The following is a 23,846-nucleotide window of genomic DNA, read 5'->3' on the forward strand; positions in this document are numbered from 1 at the left end:
CATGAGATTGCTGCACCTAAAAGCTAAAAAAAGATGGTGGTGACTGATAGATATGTTGCACTTTGATTTCAAAAATGTTTTTATAAAAAAACTTTTAAGGACTTGGGGGTTAAAATAATGGGTGTGTCAGCTGAAAGAATGGGAGATCAGCTTTTAAAAAAACTCTGTCCAGATTAAACTCTGGACAGATTAAAGGACAGTTTTTGCAGGTGAGAAAAGTAACTATGGCAGCAGTTCTCAAACTTCAAGGGAGTTTGAGCCCTGCAGTAAGTTTTTGTGGGGGGAGGCAGCAAATTGATTACAGTAATTCTTACAGTTAAGAACGCAGGAAAAGTAAGAGTAGCAAGGGATGAATGTGAGGAAATGTAACTTATAAATGATCTGCAATCCAGGATGAACAGAGCTTGCCTGGTTTGTAGAAGATACTAAATGTCCAGGTGGTACTTCAGTATCTGCATCCGTTCCTAGACACCACATGGATGCAGAAATCTGTGGATAATGAATCCACAGATCTGACACCTTTAAACCCCCCCCCCCCCGAACGCAACCAGAGCAGATATCTGAAGGACATTCTGAGGGCTGGGGAGGCTGTGCACAATCTTTGCAGCCCTCAGAATGACTTCAGAGGTTTCAGGGAGGCCTTAGAATGTCACTTCCGGTTTTTGGTGAAAACTGGAAGTAATGTTCTGAAATGCTGTCCTAAGGCCTCCCAGAGGTCTTAGAAGTCATTCTGAGGGCTGCAGAGGTCAAGTGTGGCCACCCAAGCCCTTGGAATGCCCTCCTGACATGACCAGATCTTTCAGAGGGCTACAGGTCACCAGGGCTCAGCGTGGGTCAGTGGACAAGCATTGAGCCAAATCTGCGGACAATTGGATGCAACCAGTGTTTAGAATGGCACCAAGCAGATTCTGCTGCACTCCCAAGGGTATTAGTAAAAATGGGTGAATTTAATTGGAATTTTATCTCCATACATATCTAAAAGGCATGGGGTAGGTAAGAACATTAATTTTTCCTATCCCTGGCTGCCCAAAACCAGTCTGATTAAAACATTGGGTCACTCTTGGTAATGGGAGTTGGTGATGAATAGGGACTGACTTCACTAATTGTTAAATTCTTACTATGGACTTTATGACCACATTCCTCAAACCCATAAAAGATCCCAAACACCCCTGGGATACACCAGGTATTTATAGAATTCCATGCAATTGCAGAAAGGTTTATATTGGTACCACAAAAGATCCATCAACACCAGGCTTAAAGAACATCAGAAATATTGTTGGTTAGGGCAGATGGACATGTCAGTGGTAGCTGAGCATGCCCTGAGCACAGGGCATCAGATCAACTTTGCCCAGACACAAGTGCACTAAAGAAGAGCACTACCAGACCCAAATTCTTCAAGAGGCTATAGAGATCCTGAAACAACATCTGAATATGATCTGTAAGGAAGAGGCCTTTAGCCATGCTCTGACCTCTGTGCTCAAAAACATCAGAATCCTGAAGTTCAGTGGAGAGCAGGCTGGAGCAGTAGGTACCTCTGAAGAATAATGTAGCTGATCAGAAAGGAGATGGAACAGGTAGATGAATGATCTAATTAGAGACATAAAGAAGGTAATCGGGAACTGATTAGCTATAGCTTCCTGGGCCAGGGAAGCCTGTGATTATAAATACCCTTTCTCTCCTCTTTCAGATGGGAGTGAGCTTTTTCAGGAGCTAGATTCTATTTTGAAGGTTTAGGATTTTTTTGGACTTTGGCTGGGGAAATTTCTGTTCTAGTCCTATTATCTGAATGTGTTTAGAGCATTTACATCTTTGCTTCTGATACTTTTAGTTTTTAGGTAGCATTTTAGTCCTCTGACAATGCCCTTCATACATAGTTAGGCGAAACGTCAGGAAAAACTAAATTTGAGAAATGTGGTGGTCAAAAAGCCCATAGGAAGGCTCTTCCAGTTGGTGATGATTCTGACCACAAAAGCCTAGATTCTTATGAGGGACTGACTTTTTCTTTCATGCTATGCATGAACTTCCCAAAGGCATCTGACTGGCCATTGTTGAAGACAATGCTGGATCGATCAGGTGGCTTTCCTGTTTGATCCAGCAAGGCAATTCTTCTGTTGGATATAATTTTGAAATAACTGTATAGAAGAGCTTCAACCTTTGACTTGTATGTTTGCTATACGGTTTCTGGTCTGGTTTGCTATACGGTTTACATTTCTGTATCTCTTGCAGCATTCGTCACCTTGTTGAATGGGGAACAAGCAGAATCGGCCATTAAGAAATTCCACTTGAGCAAACTACGCGACAAGGAAATCTCAGTGCAGTTGCAACCCACAGATGCTCTCTTGTGCATTGCCAACCTTCCCCAACTGTACACACAACAGCAGTTTGAGGACCTGGTTCGACCCTTTGGGAATCTGGAGCGCTGCTTCTTGGTGTACAGTGAGAAAACAGGACACTCCAAAGGCTATGGCTTTGTGGAGTACATGAAAAAGGATTCGGCAGCTAGGGCAAAATCTGACCTACTGGGCAAACAACTGGGAACACGGACTCTGTATGTTCACTGGACTGATGTCAACCAGTTGACTGTAGATCTTATTCATTCAAAGTGTTTATGTATAGATAAACTGCCCCACAGTTATAGTGATGTAGAAGAACTGAGACAGGCCTTCTCTGCCATTTGTCCTCCAACATTCTGTCAGGTGAGTGCCTGGGGCTACTGGAAAGTAGACTGCCTTCTGTGTGTCCAGTGTACCACCTGAAATGGATGCATGCAATATTCTCACTGCAAGACTGCCTGTTCTTAGAACCCGTTTCCCTGGATGCCTTTTGGGCAACAAGATCAGACTGTCATTCCCTCTTTAGTTGCAAATGAGAACTGTTTAGCTCAACCACCCACACTGTTCCTATGAATAGTACACCGGCATAGTGCCTTGTGGGAAGACATTCAGAAGTTTGCTACTGCTGGTCATGCAGCAATACCTTGACTTTCATCTACTTTACTTTCATAGCTTTGCATTTAAACAATGCCGTTTTCATTTATAACTATGTTTCACATTTCATCCATGTGCTTTCCTCTCTCATCCTGTTTCATCCAACCTTCCATGACATTGTTGACATTATGTTCATTTTTCTTTTATTTCTGTTTAAGATTTGCTTGTTATATAGTTATTTAAGTTTTTGGATGGCCAAAATAAACTTGCAAGCTAAACAAGGCTATCTTCTGACATTCATCCATTGTCTGGTCCATAACCAGATGAAAGTGCAAGGTATTGCTGTAAGCACTGTGACACTCATTGGCAGGGAGCCAAAAATGCAGCTGGAAAAAGATTGATTGCTCAACAGTTCCATTCCAAATATAAATGTTAATCTGTACATTCAAGATGTTGAATGCTAGGTTGTGCTTGTGATACAAAATGATAGGTGCACTTTGTGTGAGAGATTTGCCATTGCAAAAGCAAGATGGCCAGGAATTGTGTTTAATGTGGAAGTAGTCTAGTGGTAATGACTGGCAAATCTCCATTCACATCCTGTCTCATATGACACTGTTAGCATCTGTCTTTTGTGGCTTCCTCAAAACATGAGACTCATCCTTGGAAAACTAAGTGGTGTTCAGAGTCCTGCAGTTTGGTCTGTCTCAGTGTAGTTAAGAACTTTATGCCAACAGGCTCTGGCTGGGGTTTAACTAGTACTTTTTTCATAAGAGATAGGTAGGTATAGGGTCAAACTGTAGAATCACTTGCAACTGGGCTGCTTGTCATGCTAATTTTAGTAGGGTGGGAAATATCCCAAGAAGTATCAGGCTCTGCTTGGGTAGTTGCTTTCGGGCAAAGTAAATGACTCCCATCAGTGCAAATGGGATATAGTTTCCTAAATCAAGATAGTAACCGAGTTATAACTAATTGGGTAAATATGAGAAATGCTTCCTATTGCTCTTTTCATTGTAACCTATATGTCTGCTGGTCTCTTTGACATTTTTCAGTAATGTAGGTACAGGTACACACCATGGACAGATAATAGAACTTACAGCCTGTGCCCACACTATACAAGAGAATGAGCACAAGACCTTCTATTTTTCACGCTACAGAAAATTACAAAAAAACTTTTGGACAAAAATGTATGGATTTCAGATGTCCGAATAAGGGGTAATGTACCTGTAGCAGTCCTGAAGACCTAAAGGGATAATCTGACTAATAATGGGTGGCAATCGTGAGGACATTTGCCATACTTCACATTTCTTCTGTAACTTCATTTTTCTGCAACAAAAGTTTTTCAATATTCTCTAACAATGTTGTGAATGACATTAACTAAATGGGTCTTCCCAAAAGGGGATGTTTTGGCTGTATTGTTGGATGCTACAAGGGATGAAAAACCAGTAACTGGTTCCATTATTTAAAATGTTTATCCTGCCTTTCCCCTTGTAATCAGGAGGTGCCCAAGATGGCTTACAATTTTTTTTACATAGAGAGTACAAAAGTAAAGGGGAAAATGATATACCTCTGGTTCCTCCTCCTCACAAGTCAGTCAGTGTTTCTTGGTGGTGGGGTGGGGGAAGCACATAGTTCATCTTAAAACTTGAGACAAAAGAAGGTTGAGGAAGCAACTGCTGTGGTGATGGACATGCTGGGTGGGCTATGTCATTGGCCTGTTCTCTTCCCCCACTCCTTTGCAAAGTGAATTTTCTGACAATCATTTGCTGACCATTAACGGTCCAGTTCAGTGCATGACCTGTTCTGATACATTTATTGGTGCTGAATCTTATAAGAGGCTTTAGGCATTCTCCCTCAGTTTTATTTGCTTCTGACTTACTGTAAATACAACTTCTCTTCCTATTATGCTAAGTTTTCTTTTTGCCTTTTTTTACTTTTGCATAGCTGGCATGTGGTCAGGATGGCCAGCTGAAGGGGTTTGCTGTCCTGGAGTACGAGTCAGCTGAGATAACAGAGATGGTCCAACAGGCCACCAATGGCTTGCCACTTGCTGGGAACCACATCAGAGTCTCCTTCTGTGCTCCAGGCCCTCCCGGGCGAAGCATGTTAGCGGCTCTGATAGCTGCCCAGGCAACAGTAAGGCTCAGCTCACAATTATGCCTCTGACTGTGTGTGGTTTGAAATAGCCTCCTCACCACCTGCTTTTCTTCATCTGTTTGGCTTGCTCCCTGTGTCTGCACAATAGTTATTTTGGCCTCGGACAGGTTGCCGCATCTCTGGACTGGCACAATGCATCTTTAAAGCAGATTTCTCTCTACCTACTCATCAGCAATATTTCTCCTGTAGCCTTTCTGCTGCTTATGGACATCTGCCATGTTATACAAAGGATAGATATGCCTTGGTACTGACAGGTGGAAGGCAGGGGTGATTTTCAGCCCACTGCATCACAGAGTTTTGGAGCAGGTTAACACTTGAATTTTAAAAAAGCAAAAGCAAAACAAACACGCATTTGCACACACAAGGTACATAAGCTGGTAATCTTTCTTTGCAACCACGCAAAGCAGCAGAAGGTCTGTCAGTGTTGCTGCAGTGTTTAGCAATGTGAAACTGCTATGTAAGCCAAAGCCTCAACTGTACACCTTGGCGCTTTCTTCCCACGTGATAGAAGTTATGAGCGTGATGCTTTCTCTACCAGTCGGAGAGAGAAACCAGATGTAATTTGATTCACTTGGTGTTGTTCTTTTTAAAGGCACTTAACCGTGGGAAAGGGCTTCTTCCTGAGCCCAATCTTCTTCAGATTCTAAACAGCTTAGGGAATCCTTCATCAATTCAGCTCTTACTCAACCCCCTTCTCCATGGAACCATTGGTGGAAAGCAAGGCAAGTATGAACAAGCAATCTTATAGAGTGCATCTGACAGGTGCCTATAGCTAGATAGTCTTTTGGGTTTCTTCCTGCCTTTTGAGCCCATTGAGCTAAGCTGGAGCTTCCTTAACCTGGTAGCACATCTAGCCACTACCAGATGCCATCATTTACTGTGTCAGAGCTGAAATACAGGGATGGTCTGTGCTTGCGACATAGATCTGATAGTCTCTAATCTTGGGCACCACCAGTCTAGATGTAAGTACTTGTTCCGTAAAACCAGGCATGTAAGCCTTTATGTGTTTTACAAAGACAGGTCAGTATTCAACACTAATAATGTTGTATTAATTTGTGAGAATCTTTTTGCTTATCAGAAGCACAAATTCTTCCTAAATGTTTTAAGTTGGATATAAAACAGATAAGTTAGTACTCTGTGTTGGTATGGAACTCTTGACAAATGTATTCTTTGTGAGGCAGACTAGAATGATAATTCCCACTTGTTAGTTCACTCAATGTAAGGGCTTATACCTAACAAGTGTAGTCATATGAAATAAAATAAAAACCAGCATAGCCATCAAAAACTAAATTGAGTATGATGGTCAGATACCTCCAAAAGATGAAGGCTGAAGCGTTTCACTGTTGCCCTATGGTTTATTCTGCATTGCTGCAGGATGAAAGGATTTTTTTTACTTATTTAAATGAAAATCTCAAACTTGGTTTCTTTTCAGGAATCCTGGGAGCTCCTCCATCAGTACCTGTCTTAACCAACCCAGCCCTGTCCACAGCTCTACTTCAGCTAGCGCTCCAGAACCAAACACAAGCACAACAGGTAATGGTCACAGATGGAATTTGATTATCTTTTCCCTTTTCAAAGAATGGCTAATAGTCATTGCTCATGGGCTGCTTTTGTCTTCTCTTGGCTTCCTCCTCACTCCCAAACTGGCAGGTGATAAATCCTTTACTTGCCCTAAAGGTCTACCAACTTCATGCACGCACATCTTTGGCTTGACTAGGATTACAGTTACTACTGAAAGCTGGTGTGTTTGGCTATACAGATGGTTAAAATCCTCCATTTGCGGAGGATCTTGTTTGGGCTATTCTCTTGAACCTTTAAGTCAGGAGACTTATTTTCTTTAGCCCTTCTCTATATTCTTGTTGTACATAGTTGCAATACTGTTTTTAATGGGAGAATTTTGGCAGCTGTGGCTTCTCCGGTTGGTGCAATGCAGAAGTCTGCTATGCCTTTGGAGTCTGCAAACCTGCTACAAGTCATTGAAATATCCTAAATATACTGCTGTACTTGCATTTGGATAAGAGATTGAAGTAGACTCTTCCTCTCTTTTGTCCTTTTCCTGTTTAACCCTTTTGGCTTTTGCTGACCTTCTCTCTGGTCTCTCTTTGCTTTCTGCTCCAGAAGGCATTGCTTGGAAACTTACTCTTAGTCCAAAACCAGGTCTGGGCACAACTGCTGCAGAACAAGGAAAACCAGGCCATATTCCATGTGAGTGGTGGGCCTGACTTGTGTGTGAAAATTATGCTACTTGTGTGTGTTTGTGTGTTCCATGAAGGTGCACTTCAGTGACTAATCTCTAGTATTAACTAATTCCAATCTCACAAAAAAGGATGTGCTACATAGCACATCCTCCTAGATTTGTGACTTCTGGCCTTAAATCTTCAGACCCCATAAACTGTGGTTTCATGTCCAAAATAGAATCAATAGACTAACCCAGTCCCTTGCATCAGTCTTTAAAATGACTCTGGAACAAGGACAGGCATAGTAGCTTTTCAAAATAAAGGGAAGATGCTAGTTGAAGAGCTTCTGCCTATGTGTGTTGGCCCATGTTGTTGCTTGTGCCTTTCCATTGATGCTTCTCGTATGGCTGGTTTGGAGTCTCTAGGGTTTATGTGCCTGTGCACCATCAACAGAACTCTGCTGAATATTTCATATCTTCACAATATGAACCATGCATCATGTGCAATGATGTGGGTTTGCCAAAATCTGGGTGCTTAAATATTCTGGCTTTGGTGGCTTAAGATTTTGCAAGGAGTGGTAGGAAGATGGGACAGTGACTTGATAGAGAAATACAGAAAACAAGCCTGTTTAATATGTTTCCCTTTCATAACACTACTGGAGATGTAATGAACAGACAACTCAGGCTAACTGCGTTTCAGGATAGCACATTTCTTTCCTCCTGATGCCTTCCTGTGCACCGGTTCCAGGTAGCCTATGTATAGTGTGAAAGCTCTTCCTTCCTTGGTAGCATATGCTCAAGCAGTGGTTTTCAAGAGAGTCTGGCCAGTTTGAGTCTTCTGTCCTCTCCTCTGGGTTTCCAGGCTTCCATTCTGTTTTTCCGTTTCACTGCCTCCAGTAAGAGGGCACAGAAGACTTAGATGGGCTTGAGTATTGTGGCTTTCATGATAATAAATACTACATGTACTGTCAGTGTAGCAACTGAATAGCAAAACTCATCCCAGCAATTCCTGACCAGAATCTGGTTCTGGATAGCCAGGGCTTAACAGTCCTGAGCTGCAAATGGGAGTGCCTAGTTTGATCTTGACAAACTGCTGCACCAAGGCTTCCCTTGCTGATTGTTTTCAGGGCTAGCTGTAGAAAGAAGCACTCATGGCAGCTGCTGCTCATGTTTCTCCTTGCTCACTCCACTAGTGAAGAAAGATAGCTTAAGCTCCTGCGTGCTAACAGTTTGTGCAATGGAATCCTGTTCGCATTTGTGTTACACTGTAGTCAGAACAACTAAACTCAATTCTAAGTTTTCTTCATGAAAGGCTGAGACTAGTCCTTGGAGCACCTGAAAGATGTTGGGGCATTTTTCTCTCCAGAAAGGGTGTAGTAGCATATTTTTCTCAAGACTTGCCCATCCTGTTCAGTGTGCAGTTCCTCCTTGTGTTCTAGAATGCCTCGGGTCACCTGTGTGGATGTGACTGTAGCCTATTCCCTTCTTGCTTATCTCTATAGTATGCCTTTCTGATATCCATTCAACCTCAGCATGCCTTTGGCACTATTGCTTCAGATTAGCTACTTGAAGTGGGCTCATGGCTTGGTTTGTTTGGTTTGTAGCATGCATAACTTTGCCTTCCATATTGGGTGTTGAAACTTGTCCCTTGTTTGCAGAAACCAGGGATCTTGGGAGAGTCTCCACTAGGTTCCCTGCAGCATGGTCCTCTGGGGGTCCCAAATACACCATCTCAGGCAGGAAGTCAGCTATTGGGTGAGATGTCTTCAGGTATGTACTTTGTGGTGCTGGGTGTTATCAATAGCTTCTGACTGCCATCCTTGAACCATTATTTTTATTGGAAATGATTGGGCCTGATTTTCCCAAATGTGCCCAAGGTTCACAAGTGGGCAGAAAAAACGGAACATTAATATAAGAAAAAAGACTGAAACTATGATTTCATAATTGTCTTGCTGCATGCTAAAATTGGTTGATGATAAGATATAACTCATTAGTGGAAGAGGTTCATATATCTTTTTAATCCAACTTGAAAGCCTTTTTGTAATTGAGAGAAGAATATTTGGATTGTGATATGACAATCTCCTTTTAGCTGGGATGAGGATTTGAGAATAAATGGAGAGAGCTAGGCTTGTCAGAGGACCTTCAGCAGTATTTTTGCTGTTTTTATAATCCTTCATTCAGCACATGGCCTCTCTAAGAATCCAGATTCTTTAACCCTTGAACTATCCAGGATTCATAGCACCTGAGAGCTTCTTGCCCCCAAAGGTATTTTGTGTTTGAAACATTCCAGCTTCTTTAAACCTCTAGAACTGAAGTACCCAGAGACCTTCATCTGCTTTGTGTTTGGTCCTATTTTGGCTACAATCCTCTTTCACCCCTGCCATGTCAACTTTAGAAATAGATGAATAACTTAGCAGTGGTTCCCAAACATTTTAGCACCAGAATCCACTGTTTAAGACAACAATCCATTAGGACCCCCCTAGCTTTACTACACAAAAAAGAGTTGCATCTTTGCTGAATACATGTGGTATGTAAATAGCCTTGTTTTAGAAAAGGAACATATACACTGGCAACAACAGTTTTGTTTGCCAGGGGTGGGTGCCTCTTCCCCCAGTGAGTGAATCCTCTGTGCCTATTAGACAGAAGAGAAGACAAGTGGATGAGAGTAGGGGAATCCAGTCATTTTGCATAAATTTCTGTGGTCCTCTGAAACTTTCTCCAAGTAAGGTGAGATCCTGGTTGGTTGGCAACCTTCAGTCGCGAAAGACTATGGTATAAGCCGACAGCACCCTGTATTCCCAGGCGGTCTCCCATCCAAATACTAACCAGGCCTGACCCTGCTTAGCTTCCGAGATCAGATGAGATCAGGCATCTGCAGAGTAACAGTTGGTCCTACCTCTCCACCTTTCCAGGCTTGCTTGCATGTGTAGATAAGAGTTGGGGTCTTAGTTCCAAGGGCATACATTTTTAGAGACATTGAGGGAAGCACCTGTTTATCTCTTGCTATCTCTGCGGCAAGTTGCAGACTATAGAAGGCTTTTACTCTCTTCCTACATGTGTGCTGCCTGGAGAGACAAAAATCTTCTCTGGCTTGCAAGGAGTGGGAATGTGAAAGATGTAATATATCTTGACTTCAGGTAAGCATTTGACAAGGTCCCACATGACATCCTAATCAGCAAGTTGGTAAAATATGGGTTCGATGATACAATTGTTAGATGGATTCAGAACTGATTGAACGGCCATACGCAAAGGGTGTTTGTCAATGGCTTGCATGAACCTGGAGGACAGTTTCGAGTGGGGTACCCCAGGGCTCTGTCTTTGGCCCGGTTCTCTTTAATATCTTCATCAATGACTTGGATGCGGGGATACAAGGGAGCCTCATCAAATTTGCAGATGACACCAAACTGGGAGGATTAGCTAACACAACAGACAGTAGAAGCCTTCAGGAAGACCTAGACAAAATGGAATACTGGACTGAAATGAAGTTTAACAGGGATAAATGCAAAGTTCTGCACTTGGGCAAAAGCAACCAAAGATGCAGGTATAAAATGGGAGATACATGGGTTGGCAGCACTACATGTGAGTGGGATCTTGGAGTTGCAAGATCTTGGTGGATCACAGGATGAACATGAGTCAGCAGTGTGATTTGACTGCAAAGAAGGCAAATGCAATTTTAGCCTGCTTTAACAGAACCATAGCTTCCAAGTCATGAAAAATTGTGGTTCTGCTTTACTCTGCACTGGTTAGACCTCACCTGGAGTATTGTGTCCAGTTCTGGGCATCCCACTTTAAACCAAACTGGAGCAGGTTCAGAGAAGAGCAATGAGGATGATTGGGGGGGGGGGCTGAAGGACAAGCCCTATGAGGAAAGGTTGAGGGAACTTGGCGTGTTCAGCCTGGAGAAGAGAAGGCTGAGAGGGGATATGATAGTTCTCTTCAAATACCTAATGGGCTGTCATATAGAAGAAGGGAATAATTTATTCTCAACTGTCTCTGAAAGCAGAACTAGAACCAATGGGTACAGACTGCAAGAGGAGATTTTGATTAGACATCAGGAAAAAATTCCTGATGGTACAGGTGGTTCGGCAGTGGAAGAGATTGCTGAGAGAGGTGGTGGACTCTCCCGCACTGGAGATATTCAAGCAGAGGCTTGACAAGCACCTGCTGGAGATGCTTTAAGAGGATTTCCTGCCTAAGGCAGGAGGTTGAACTAGATGACCTATTAGGTCCCTTCCAACTCTGATTCTTTGAGCTGTGAAACACAAGCAGGCACTCTCTCCCTCCCCTTTCCATCATTCTCTGCTTCCTGCATGTGAAGCAAAACCCTGCCCCTCTTCATTTCACGGTGCTTTCTTTAGAGGTGGATTGAGGAGTATCTCTGTTGCTCTTCAGCAGTGAACACAGCAGGCCTGGATGCCCATGTGGGGCTGTAGTCCGCTACATGCTCCTCTGGGTTCATGGCCCACCAAAAATCAGCTCGGAAACAGCTGGTTTATAGCTACAGAGATGAGCCACTACTGTCAGAAAGGCACTGTAATGCTCATAGAATATTTGATCACAGTAAAAGAAGAGATGAGTAGTTGACAGTATCTTTCCAGTGAATTGATTCATGTCAAATTCTTCTGAGGTTACTTCACGTAGGCATGTAGAAGTGTTTCTCATCTGTTTATATGGTGTTCTCCTTCCAGGTGCTTCTCTGCCTACTGATATGGCCCCAGGGTCTGTAAAGTCTCCAATATTGCCTTCAGGGAACTTGCCCTTGTCTTCCTTTCTGGGACCACTGGGAATGGAGAGGGAAAGCTCTGTGATGGGAGCACAGACGTCCCAGCTGACTCCACCTGGTCTGCAAGGCCTCACCACCTCCATTCTTGGATCTGTAATCAGCAGGCTTCAGAAGCCAAAGCAGGCAGAGAATGCACCACCCATATCAGGGGTAAGTGTGGAGCTATGTCTTCCGTTCTGTTGAATCTATTGAATATTCAGTTGTGAAACTGCATTTGTGGATATCTTTATGGTGCAGTTTTAGCCCCTGTTACTATAGAAACTCATCTGCAAATGTGTGAATAAGGGGCTTTGCCCTACATATGAGCCTCCAATCATGTTTCCCCTTCCCATCTCATTTGCAGCTCTCTTCCTGCTCCAAAAATTTAGTACCCTTCTGTAATCTGGCAAGGATCTCCAGCCTAATGTTAATTGCTGGAATTCTTACTGGAATTAAACCAGTAGGTTAAATAAATGGTCTTCAACTTGACAAGAGCTAGGACCCACCTTGAATCCCAATCCACAACATGGGACATGCCTTGAAGAGCTCATGACCCCACCACCCTGCCCTCCCCCACCTGTGGACTACTTTGCAATTGCTCCTGCTGCACTGCCTCTGCCCTTCCCCACCTGGCAGCATGTGTGTTAGAATAGTGCCATGCACCTGGCCACAATAGCAGCAACAGGCGGCTGCAGGCACCGATGATGGTGTCAAGTAACTTATGCTGCATCTTCCACTGTCTAATACTGGCAGGTTTGCTGGTTGACTGACTAGCCAGCAAGCAAGAAGGTAGACTGCTGAACTAGATCCTCTTCCTGTCTGGTGGTAGCCAGTCAGTGTGTACTCCTACTGTGTCTTCTGCCCTTTTTTCTGTCTGGGTTAACTGGAAGAGGAGGAGAAACAGAGCGTGGGACATGAGTGTGCATTCAGTTTTCATAGATTGGGGGAGTGGGGCTAGGAAAAGAGGAGTGCTGGAAAGCAAGTTGACAGGTGGAATAGAGATCAGGGTTGTGGTCAGAGAAACCTCTCCAAAGCCAGAATCTCTGGAATTAATGTCATCTAGGATCCCTATCCCAAAACTGTGTAGGGTTGAACTTCAAAACGATGGTAGCAGTGGCATGACCTGTCTGCTTGCTGAAGACTTCTAGTCCAATGGAATTAGTTAAATTTTGGACCGGACTTGTACAGTAAAATTGAACATTTCAGTATAAGTTTGATAACTGGTAAACATAGAAACCCCCTTCACCCCGGGAATACTAGATCATAAAATTCTAGCTGGAATTGTTCTCTGAGATCTTCTGACCATTTTGAGTGCAAGATCATTTGTTCAATAAATTAGTTTCAGAGGAATGGGTGCTAAATGGAGAGAACAACTATTTTTCTCAAAATGGCAGCTTTCCCTAAGTTGAATGTTTTCACATGCTTATCACAGCTATCAGATGAACATATTGTGCCATTGTCAATTTTTTATTCTAAACGTCTGAATGAAATTAGGATTTCAGTGGACTACTCTGTGTTGCACAACTTCCTTAGAGACCACCTGAAACCTTTTTTACCCAGGACCCACATCTTACTTCCAGTTTGCAACATGGGACTGTTTCCATTGTGGTTGTGCATGTATGTTCCTTGGTTGCTTTTCTATTTGGAGGGTTCTCTTAAATAATGCCATTTAAAAATAAAATAGTGATGCCACTGGTATGACTTGTCTTAGCTGGGATGTAACATGTACCCTGGCACTCTGGGAAATGCTATTCACAGTTCTTCCTTCTACAGGTTTCTCTGCTAGGAGAGCCACCAAAAGACTTCAAAATTCCACTCAATCCCTACTTAAACCTACATAGTCTTCTTCCCACAAACAAGCTTGGAGGTAAGGAAGGGATAGCTTGGGAGACATCATGGGGATTTGGCACAAAAAAACACTCCAAAATGGTGCTAGCTCCGTATTTCTTATGGGTTAGCATAACCCTTCTGCAGAGGAGGAAGGCGGAATATAAATGCAGTAAATAAAATAAGCACAATCCCAGTGTTTTGGGCAAAAGCACTTCATCAGGGGAAGTATTACTGCCAACCCATGCTCTGCTCCCCAGGTGCACAAACTCTAGTACAATAAAACACTGGTCTCAATGCAGCAGCAAGTTGTCGGTGGCTGTGTTAGTATCCTGGTCAGCTTAGCAATATGGAGTTGTGGGCAGGGTTGTTGCATGCATCCATGCTGCCTCTGCATGCTCACGTGTACACCCTTGAGGGATTGTGGGGGAGGGTAAGCAAGCAGGCCCAGCATATCTATTCATGCTTATTACACAGAAACAGTGTGGTGGAGGGAGGCAGCATGTTGTGCTCATTGTAAATAAAAGAAGGGGAATGGGCTTTCCCTGCCCACGTGGTGCTTCATAAGCACCAAGTAGGCAAGAAGAAGCAATTTGGAGCCATTTTTTCCTCTCCTCTTTTTTTTCTAGCAGCTCAGCAGGTCAGAATTGGATCCCCCCCCCACCACACACACACTGGAAGAGCACTTGAAAAGGGCAGTGGACAAATGGGCTGGGGGCTTGTCTGTTCTCCACCCCTCTAAGGGTACTGCTTCACACAACCATTTTGAGTCTGGTGCATGACAAGGCTGGCCCTGGCTGTGCAAACAAGAGTGCACTTGCAGCTTGTTCTCAGAGAGCCCAAAGTGGGGATGGGCATTGTTTGGTATATGCTGCTTCTAAGAGACTACCCCTGCCTGTACCTATAATTCTCAAATGGTTGTGATGAGGATCTTCTTTGCTGTCCTGGGGTTAGTCAGAAGTGGGAGGTAGCCTGTCCCATTTTGATTCTCCATCACTGTCTGCATGAGAATGGTCAACTGGGTCTTTACAGGTGGAGCCAATAAAACATTCAACCTGAAGACTGGAGTGCTTGGCAATGTCTCCAATCCCAGAATTCCACAGGCTTCCATCACTGATTCTGTGCTACCCTCTGCTGGGTTGGCAGGAGACAGCTGTGCATTTGACTATCAGCCTGTGAGTACAACAGAATCATGTTTTAGTTTATATTAAATTTAATATTTAATCATGTTTTAATTGATCTGGCTTTCCAAGTACAACCTAGCAACAAGGATTAGAGCACTGGAGGAGTTTGCATTTATCCTTTGGTAGTATTTAGACCTTAATATTGGTTCAGAATGCTTTAGACCAGGGATGGTCAACCCATGGCTCGCAAGCCACATGTAGCTCTTTGACATATAATATGCAACTCTCAGAAATATGTTGTCCGAGCTGCTTTTTGCCTCACAATTAATATAAAAAATAGATAAGAAATTTTAAATGTTTTAAAAACTTCATCATTATTATTTACCGGGCACAACAAACGAGGCATTTACTTGGCATTATTTACCAGGTATAAACTGAGAGTCCACTGAATTAAAACATAAGTTCATGGGAGTAAATATTAAGAATTTAAATGCTTAAATACTGCAGTTCTGAAGCATCTCTCTTGCAGCTCTCAAACCTCTGAAGCTTATCATATGTGGATCTTACATTAAGCAAATTTGGCCACCTCTGCTTTTAGACTGTACTGCTGATTTTGGGAAAGAGTTACCCTGTATGCACAGATTTCTCTTTCTGATAAATGATCCTGTAAACTCATATCATAACTAGTTTGAAAACCTAATTATATCAGATGTCTACAACTCTGGTTACCCCACCCCCCAAATCAAAAACTTGAGATTGGGAATGTATCCCCAGGCAAGAGAGATGGGGCCCCAACTTGGTGGGTTTGCACACAACAAACCACAGATAAAGATCCATCGTATTAAATGTTTCTTCTCCGCTAGGGAGGACCAAGCTCCAGGGGGCTAATAGGAAGCTGCCCACTCCTGCCACTGAAACATTTATATTCCTAAATTCAAGTGTTGATTTCTTATGGTGTTATAAAATACAGGTGGAGCCTTTTTATGCATGATTCCCTGACCTGCTGCAATTAGGAAAAAATGCGTTGTGCTAAATCAGACCAGGAAATGATGTGTTTAACACAAATTGCATAGAGTTACGCAAATACACTACAGCCTGACACTTGGGGATGGAAGGAAACTAAGACAGTGGTTCTCAATCACCTCCCCCTCCTCTGCTCCATACTCAGCCCTCCCAGTTGCCAGCTGTCCCTGCTTCTTTCACAGGTGGGATGCTGAGCTTTTAAGAGTCCAGTCCTGTGCATTGGGACTCAGCCCCATTGTAGTCAGTGGGGCTTACTCCCAGGAAAGTGTGGAGAGGATTGTAGCCTGAGAGCTCAGTCCTATGCCTGCCTACCCAGAAGTAAGTCCCATTCTAGTCAGTGGGGCTTACTCCCAGGAAAGTGTGGATCGGATTGTAGCCTAAATCTCATGCTTTGGCTTGCTGGGAAGACTTGCTTGCTGGGCTGTTTTGTTTGTGTAGGCTGGAGCATGGAGAGCCTGCACCATCTCATTCTGATGGGGGGGAATTTGGCAAACACTCCCTGGGTTTTTTAAAACAATCCTCTCTGTTACTACTGCACCTGTCCCTGTGTGTGAGAGAGAGTGCGAGAGCGCTCCACCTTGCTGCACGTGTTCGCAGGGGGAACCTCTTCCATGGCTCCATGGCTATTTCCCTGCCTGTGTGAGGCGGAGCCTTTTTGCAGTGTTTTGGGCTGCCTTGAAACAGAGTGAGACACCAGTGCAGGGCAAAGGAGGCAAAGGTGTGTGCAACTTTGAATTCCCCCCACCCGATTCTCATGAGATAAAAAAAAAATCTGTGGATTTTTGCACAGGTTGCATCTGTATATCCTAAAAAATTGTTCCTGACCTTAGCCACTGAAAGAGGGCTGACAAGTTTGCAAGGTGCTGCTTTACACAATATGTAATTACTTTTGTATTTCTTGCCATAATATGCTGTGATATGGCCTACCGGGCTTTCAGATTGCTTGGAAGAGGCTTTATTTGTGACTGTTTCAGGGATGGTGGGGATAATCAGTGTTCCACTGCTTTTGCACTTTACTGTAGCATATGTTGGTTTGTTCCACCCCCCACTCTGTTTTCCAAGTATTGCAATCCTGCTGTCATTTCACAATGCTAAATTAGTTCCAAGCTCCTGTTGCTATTCTCCTACTTCTTTCCTCCTACCCCCCAGCAACAGAATTGAGCACAAGCTGTTATTTTGAAGTGCTGGTAACAGTGGCTTAATACTTCATCTATTTAGTTTTGTTCTTCACTACTTTTAAAATGTGAAAATGGTGCAAGAAATTCTGCCTGCAAGCGGAATGGTATGAATCCTGCTTCTCTTTCAGGTGTCATCACCTGGGTTTGAGCGGAATAACCTGGGACCCCCTCTTCCACCTTTCTATTCAGGATCCCCAACCTCCTATTTCACCAGTGGCCTTCAAGCTGGGCTCAGACAGAGCCACCTAAACAAAGTAAGACTACGTGCAGTTCTGTTGCATTGCTAGTTGTTCCTTGTTTGCGTCAGGAAGTAACTTCATAAACTTAATTATATAGCACTTTTAAGAGTTCAGAGAGCTTCTCATGAATTATTTTATTCTGATAATAACCCTGTAGGATAAGTATTTTCATCCCCATATTGCAGATGGGGACTGAGACTGAGAGGAAGTGTCTATCCCAATGTCATAGTGAATTCATGGTGGAGGCAAGATTGCAACTGGGGAAGTCCTGACTCACAGCTTAGTCAGTTGCTAAGTTGCTGTGCTATGCCACAGACTTGGGGTATCTTTGGGTATTGTGCTACAATAACTTGGCATTTCCCCTTTCACTGCTTCAGCATGCCATCTGGTGTCATTCAAAATCACTTTTGATTTTCTTCTGGGACTACATATCATCCTTTGTGCCTTTTGAGTTTATGGCAATCAGTCTCTTGTTGGCAACAGCCGTCTCACTTATGTACATAGAGAAGAATGGTGGCCAAGTAGAATATGATAAACATAAATATGATTTACAAAAACAGTTCCAGATACACCTAGCAGGGTGTTTTGAATTATAAATCTTGTAAAAGAAAATGATCATGCAGTTGAATTGCTGATCTATAGCTTTGTTTGTAAAAGAAAAGGTTCCTCAAGACTGGGCTGGGGTTAAAAGAACTCCTTCCATCCTGATCGTCTTCAGTTCTTAATCTGGAACTGGGGAAGGAAGCAGGATCATTCATGTTCTTTTGGGTACAGTGTGAGGTTTAAGGGCAGGGTCCTGACAGCGAGTTTGGGTTCTGCTTCTGCAGCCAACCATTTGTATTGGCAACCTTCAGTCTCGAAAGACTATGGTGTCGCGCTCTGAAAGGTGGTTCTTGCACAACGTCTAGTGTAGCTGAAAAGGCCAATCCGGGACAGCCAACCAACACTTTTGGAAACTTGCCATGCAGCTTTGTCTTGCCTCCATACCATTAAGGGGGCATCCACTAAAACTGAATGCCAGGAGAGTTAAAATAAACAAAAGGAAATATTTCTTTACCTGGTATATAATTAATTTGTGGAACTCCTTGCCACAGGATGTGGTGATAGTGTCTTGCATAGATGCCTTTCAAAGGGAATTGGACAAAGGGAATTTCTGGAGGAAAACTTCATCCTAGGTTACAAGTCATGATGGATATGTGCAACCTCCTTGTTTTAGAAGTAGGCTACCTCAGAATGCCAGGTGCAAGGGAGTGGAAACCAGATGCAGGTATCTTGTTGTCTTGTGTGCTCCCTTAGGCATCTGTGGGCCACTGTGAGATACAGGAAGCTGAACTAGATGAGCCCATGGCCTGATCCAGTGGGGCTGCTCTTAAGGATTCTTGCTATCTTGTTCTGATTGATATAAGATCTTGTAGAGTTGATGAATAATGGGGTATGTGAGAAAAACCTTGCAGTCAAGAGTAATTCTGGCTCTGCTCTTGCCTTGTCTTCCAGGGTATTGGAATGCCACCTGTGGGTGCAGGAGACAGTATACTGGGATTAGGACCAACCAGTCTCTCACATAGCGCCCACTCAAAGGTGAGTTGGTACAATTGAGGAGGAATTCTGAAAACATTGGGTCTTCCTTTACTATTGCATGTCTTCCTATCAGTTCCTTAACTCTACTTCTCTTCCCTTCCCTTTTTGATTTGTTTTGCAGACTCCAGTTGGTGGTCAGAAACGGGCGTTTTCCCACCTGCTTCCATCCCCAGAACCCAGCCCTGAAGGCAGTTACGTTGGTCAGCATTCTCAGGGCCTGGGAGGCCACTACGCAGACTCGTACCTGAAGAGAAAGAGGATATTTTAATCCATTTTTAGTGAAACACTTCTCCTCCTCCCCCAAGTCTAAATGTGTACATTTTGTAAAAATGTGTTTAGTGTGTGTAGTTTTTTTAAGCCTCTGTATAATTGATTTGGCTTCTAAACTTGGGCTTGGTACAAGTGCATCTTGTATTTTAAAGTGAGCACCATGAACTATTATGGATCTTTGGTGCTTTTCTGGAGCAAGCATTTTCTTAGTGGAGGCTATTTGAGCAATCATGAGAAACTTCTGCAAGCTACAGACAGCCCCTACTGCTCATCAGGCAGCTGGACCAAAACAAACCTGAATGCAGTGTTGCTCCTTGTGCTGTGTTCTGATTGCTGCACCTGGGACCTGTGTATGGTCCTGTTGAGCAAGGATTCTGCCTTAAAACTACGCCTAGCAAAGGAATGTTACCTGGATTATGAAGGTGCCTTTATCCAGATGCTGCAGTGTGATGCAGTGAACTGCTAAGAGGAAGGTTTTCATATTGGGGAAGCAGGTTCCCCGTAAACTTCAGCACTCAACATCACCTTGCTTCTAGGGACCCCAGGCTGAGTTTAATGTCTCTGCCTCCCTGCAATCTTGCTTTTTGGATTTTTAATCTTAATCTGTTTTACTTATTTTGATAATGATAAATTTGTAAACTACATTTTTTAATTTTCATGCTTCTAATTTCCTTTTTATATAGTTTAGGAGTGTGGGATTTTGGTGAGCATGTGTATGAACTTGGGGTGTGTGTTGTAAATCCTTTTTAAATTTTTTTTGTTATCTAGACCAATTCATCCTTTGGGTGCAAATGTTTTAGAGTTTGTTTTTTTTCCTCAGAGTGTTTTTCTATTTTGACAACTGTCTTAAATGCTGGACCTGCAGCCTAATAGCTTTCAGGCCAAATTTCTGTGGCTGGGACAATCTTTGGGCAGTGCTTACTAGGGTTACTTAGAATATTGTGTAGCCATTTTGTATCTTGGTGGTAACAGGAATGAACATCTGGCTTGTTGAGAGTGCTCTGCTTTGAAGCTGTACCAGCGCTTAAGTGGAGCTAAGATGTTATGGGATAGTTCCACCAAAGTTGGTAGTTCTGGCCCCCACTCCTACCTTGTGAATGTTTCTCTTTCCCCTAAATTGAGGGAGAATAGATGAAAAGTGCAACCTCCTCCCACCAGGGAAGTCTATGGTCTGAGCAAGGCCCAGGTTTAACCTGCTAGAGAGGTGGAAAGCTCAGCATCCATCTGTTGCTTAAACCAGCTTTGGTTCAGGGTGGGTGGTGGTCTCCACTGCCCACTTTCATTAGTGAGGAACTGTGTTAGTGATGGTTTTTTGGTTGTTGGTTCTCCCCTCCCTTTTTTTGGAGATGGTGTGGGTCTGAGGCTTTCTCTCTGGGGGACTTATAGCTCTTCCTGTATAGGACACTTTTTCTGTTTTATAAACATCCTACAATGTTTCTACTGTAGATACTGGCTGGTTTGCTGTATTTGTCGTGGGGTTTGAAATCCTTCGGCAGCTGGATACCAACTTTCCAAAGTAAAGCTATATTTATATCAAACTCTTGTGCTGCTTTTTTCATACTTCCGCAAAAGCATGTCTGGAACTTTCTGTTTTTGACACTCAGTGAGCCTAGATGTTTGTCAGCAAGATATACTGAGATTCCTCCTGGTCTCTGTAACATATCTTGGAGCCTGGATGCATACTACACACAATCTAAAAACTAGCTATGTGTTAGTCAAGCTCACTTTTGAGAATTCTGAAGCTCCCTGTCCTACAGACTGGCAGGGAAGGCCAGCAGGAGCTACTGGCTGCTTTCTCCATCCCTTTGCTTCTTATGTCTTTAACAGCAAGAGGAGGAGGAGGAAGAGAAACAAAAGCAATAGACAAAAAGGAGGCAGGATTTGCTGGTTGTCTTCATTTGCTTTGATTCCCTTCAGCTTTCTCTGCTTGTCAAGAGGTAGGTGGAACTGCAGAATTATCAGCAATAAAAGTCTGGTTTACACAAGGCAACTTTTGATAATGGTAATGAATGTAACATTTTATTTAGAAATTTGACATGATGGTTACATGCTACCTTCAGTTCAGAGGTAGTATGTTTCCAAGTACCAGTTGAGGGGTGGTGGTGGTTGGGTATATCTCAACTCCTGCTGGGGCTTCCAAAGTAATCTGGTTGGCCACCAGGAGAAATGGAATGCTTGTCTAGATTGGCCTGACCTAGGCGGCCTCTTGCCTACAACAGCTGTTTTGTATCTGATGCTCTCAAAATAGCTAACTAAAATAAAATCAACTTAAAAGTAAACTGCAAACAAATCAGATCTGCAATAAAATTCAAGCAATAAAGGAAATTAAACAATGAGCTGATTCAGCTGTCAGGCAATATGGGTATAAACTATGGATTCATATGACACCCTCTACATTAGGGGAATGCATGTGGGGGAATAATTCTACTTCCTGTTGTGGCTTATAAACAAGTGTGGTATAGAAACAAGACACCAGGTGACGTCTGGGGGGAAGTGCATCTGACTCTGAAAAGCTGACATTAAAATAATGCAGATATGCTTACATTGAATAATTTATCCTATGCCTGATTCTTATGCAGAAGGGCAAGAATCCTCCGCCCCATGAAGGGTAGTTCTTTCCACTTCCCCTGTACTGCTTTCTGCGATTTCAACATGTGTTGTCCATGTTCTCTTGACAGCCTCTCCACAACTTTTATAAGCACTAAATAATTTTAAGTGAAGTGGTTTGATTAAAAACTTGAAACAAAGCACCAAGAGGCATAACTCTTTCCCCAAATGCTTGGAGGCTACTTAAAACACTAATAAAAGCTCAGCTAGAATGTATACCACAGATCAGGAGGCTCAAATAAGTTCATGAAGATGCTGATGCATGGGGGGGAGGCAAGGAGGCTTCTTTTTAAAAGTACAAATATGCCTATATGAAAAGAACAAAGCACAAACTGGTGAAACAAATGGAAGTTGCCAATGCAAGCAAAAGAAGAATTTAAGAAGCATATGATGATGTTACAAAGGGAAGACATGTCACCAAAGGACTTGAAAATAGTGGGATCTACAAGGTTCTGCTGCCTCTTAGCCCTTGCTCTGCTTCACTCTTCTTATTGGTCAGACTGGGATTTCCTGGGAAATGGATAATCTTCCTGCTACCAACATGTAAGAACTCCTCTGCTGGATTAGGCTGGTTTACTAGTGCCCCACCAGATGCCTTGGGGAGCCCACAAGACAGAAAGAAACTTTGCTAGCAGACTAGAAAGCCTGGATAGAAAAAGGTTGCTTTGAAGGAGGTCATCATCCAATTGGCTGGTTTACAACCACCTAGTTCTCCCTACTTTACTTTCAAGGTGGGCTTGGATGTCCAACCAGCTGTTGCATGTCAGTCCCAGCTGGGGGCAGGCCAGGGTCTATTGCCAAGCAATTTCATTGGATGCCCCCAGTTCTCATGGGAAAGAGAAGCAAATTTCTGTACAAACTTTAAAAATGGTTGGTCTTGCTTGCAGTTTTAAAGAGAACTTTTGAGACAATTCTGGATTGGGGTTCCAACACAAGAAAACAGATTCTTTTTAAAAGTAAAATATGCTCTGGATACGCTTAGTGTTTCTCAACCAGTGGTATGGGTACCACCAGCGGTACCTGAGGTGATGCCTGGACACCTGCTGCCTGGCAGAGACCAGAAATGCGCCACAACAAACAGCAGTAGGAGGCTTGACTTGGTGGGCAGAGCTCCAAAGCATGCTTTTCTGCACTGGAAATAAGTCATCCTGTGCACCCTGAGCTTCTTACTGGTGTTTGTCATGTCACATTTGGCCTCAACCCAGAAATAACTGGCAAGGATGTCATCACCAGTTACTTCTGGTGGTACTTTGAATAGGTGGACCATGTGAAGTCGTACAGTGAAGAACAAACATTGACAACCAATGACTCAGGGGCACTGTGATCTGGTCCTAGAATTGTTGCAATCAAAAATGGGCACTGTTTGGGTTCTGTCTAAATAGTTCTTCCCCATTCGTGCCCAGGTAATAATCTTCATAAACTATTGCAAAACCCCAACACACACATGCACATGTCCCTCATGCGAATTGTGATTCTCCCATGACAACATTAGGTCTGAGGCAAGTTGCTCCCTTTCAGCCTCATCCTTTGACTGGCAATATTAGTATAATATGATTTAATTACAATATTTAATTATAATGTAAACTATTAAACTGCCTCCCAAGGTTGTTGTAAGAATGACCAACATCACAATCCTGTGCATGGTTATGCAGAAGGCAGTCTCATTGTTGTGTTCAATCAATCTCAGGTTGTGTTCAATGAGACTTCCAGGAAAGGACTTACTTACTGCAGGCTGGCAGTGTTAAATAAGACAAGTGCTTCTAACCCTCTCGGAGGGGTTCCTAAACTGGCTCCGTGGCTGCGTGGCCCTCATAGGGAGGCTCTGCCTCACCTGCTTCCCCACATGGGTTGTGGGTGCTTGGGCGCCTCCAGCCACCCCATGTCCCTGCACCAGACAGCACTCAAGCGGTTGAGAAACCCTGATTTAACCCATTCCTGCCTAGCCCAGCCCACAGGTGTACACATTTGATCCCTGTTGCGC

At 43.3% G+C, this 23,846-nt stretch overlaps 1 protein-coding gene across 2 annotated transcripts in view; it reads left to right on the forward strand.

The window, feature by feature from the left end:
* The window catches only part of RAVER1 (ribonucleoprotein, PTB binding 1), a 41,019-nt gene extending 20,223 nt beyond the window's left edge, over positions 1-20,796 (forward strand). Inside the window, exons 3-14 of one of the 2 annotated variants that reach the window (XM_066617676.1) lie at positions 2,227-2,696; positions 4,869-5,060; positions 5,674-5,803; positions 6,514-6,614; positions 7,200-7,286; positions 8,916-9,027; positions 11,946-12,190; positions 13,793-13,886; positions 14,879-15,021; positions 17,300-17,425; positions 18,905-18,988; positions 19,110-20,796. In XM_066617676.1, coding sequence (XP_066473773.1) covers positions 2,227-2,696; positions 4,869-5,060; positions 5,674-5,803; positions 6,514-6,614; positions 7,200-7,286; positions 8,916-9,027; positions 11,946-12,190; positions 13,793-13,886; positions 14,879-15,021; positions 17,300-17,425; positions 18,905-18,988; positions 19,110-19,256 — 1,931 coding nt within the window. In that variant the 3' untranslated portion in view covers positions 19,257-20,796. The remainder of the gene's footprint in view (positions 1-2,226; positions 2,697-4,868; positions 5,061-5,673; positions 5,804-6,513; positions 6,615-7,199; positions 7,287-8,915; positions 9,028-11,945; positions 12,191-13,792; positions 13,887-14,878; positions 15,022-17,299; positions 17,426-18,904; positions 18,989-19,109) is intronic. The other variant, XM_066617677.1, reaches the window with a different exon arrangement.
* Positions 20,797-23,846: the final 3,050 nt, after the last annotated feature.

This window comes from Tiliqua scincoides, chromosome 2 (assembly GCF_035046505.1).
Source record: "Tiliqua scincoides isolate rTilSci1 chromosome 2, rTilSci1.hap2, whole genome shotgun sequence".
Classification (NCBI taxonomy): Eukaryota; Metazoa; Chordata; class Lepidosauria; order Squamata; family Scincidae; genus Tiliqua; species Tiliqua scincoides.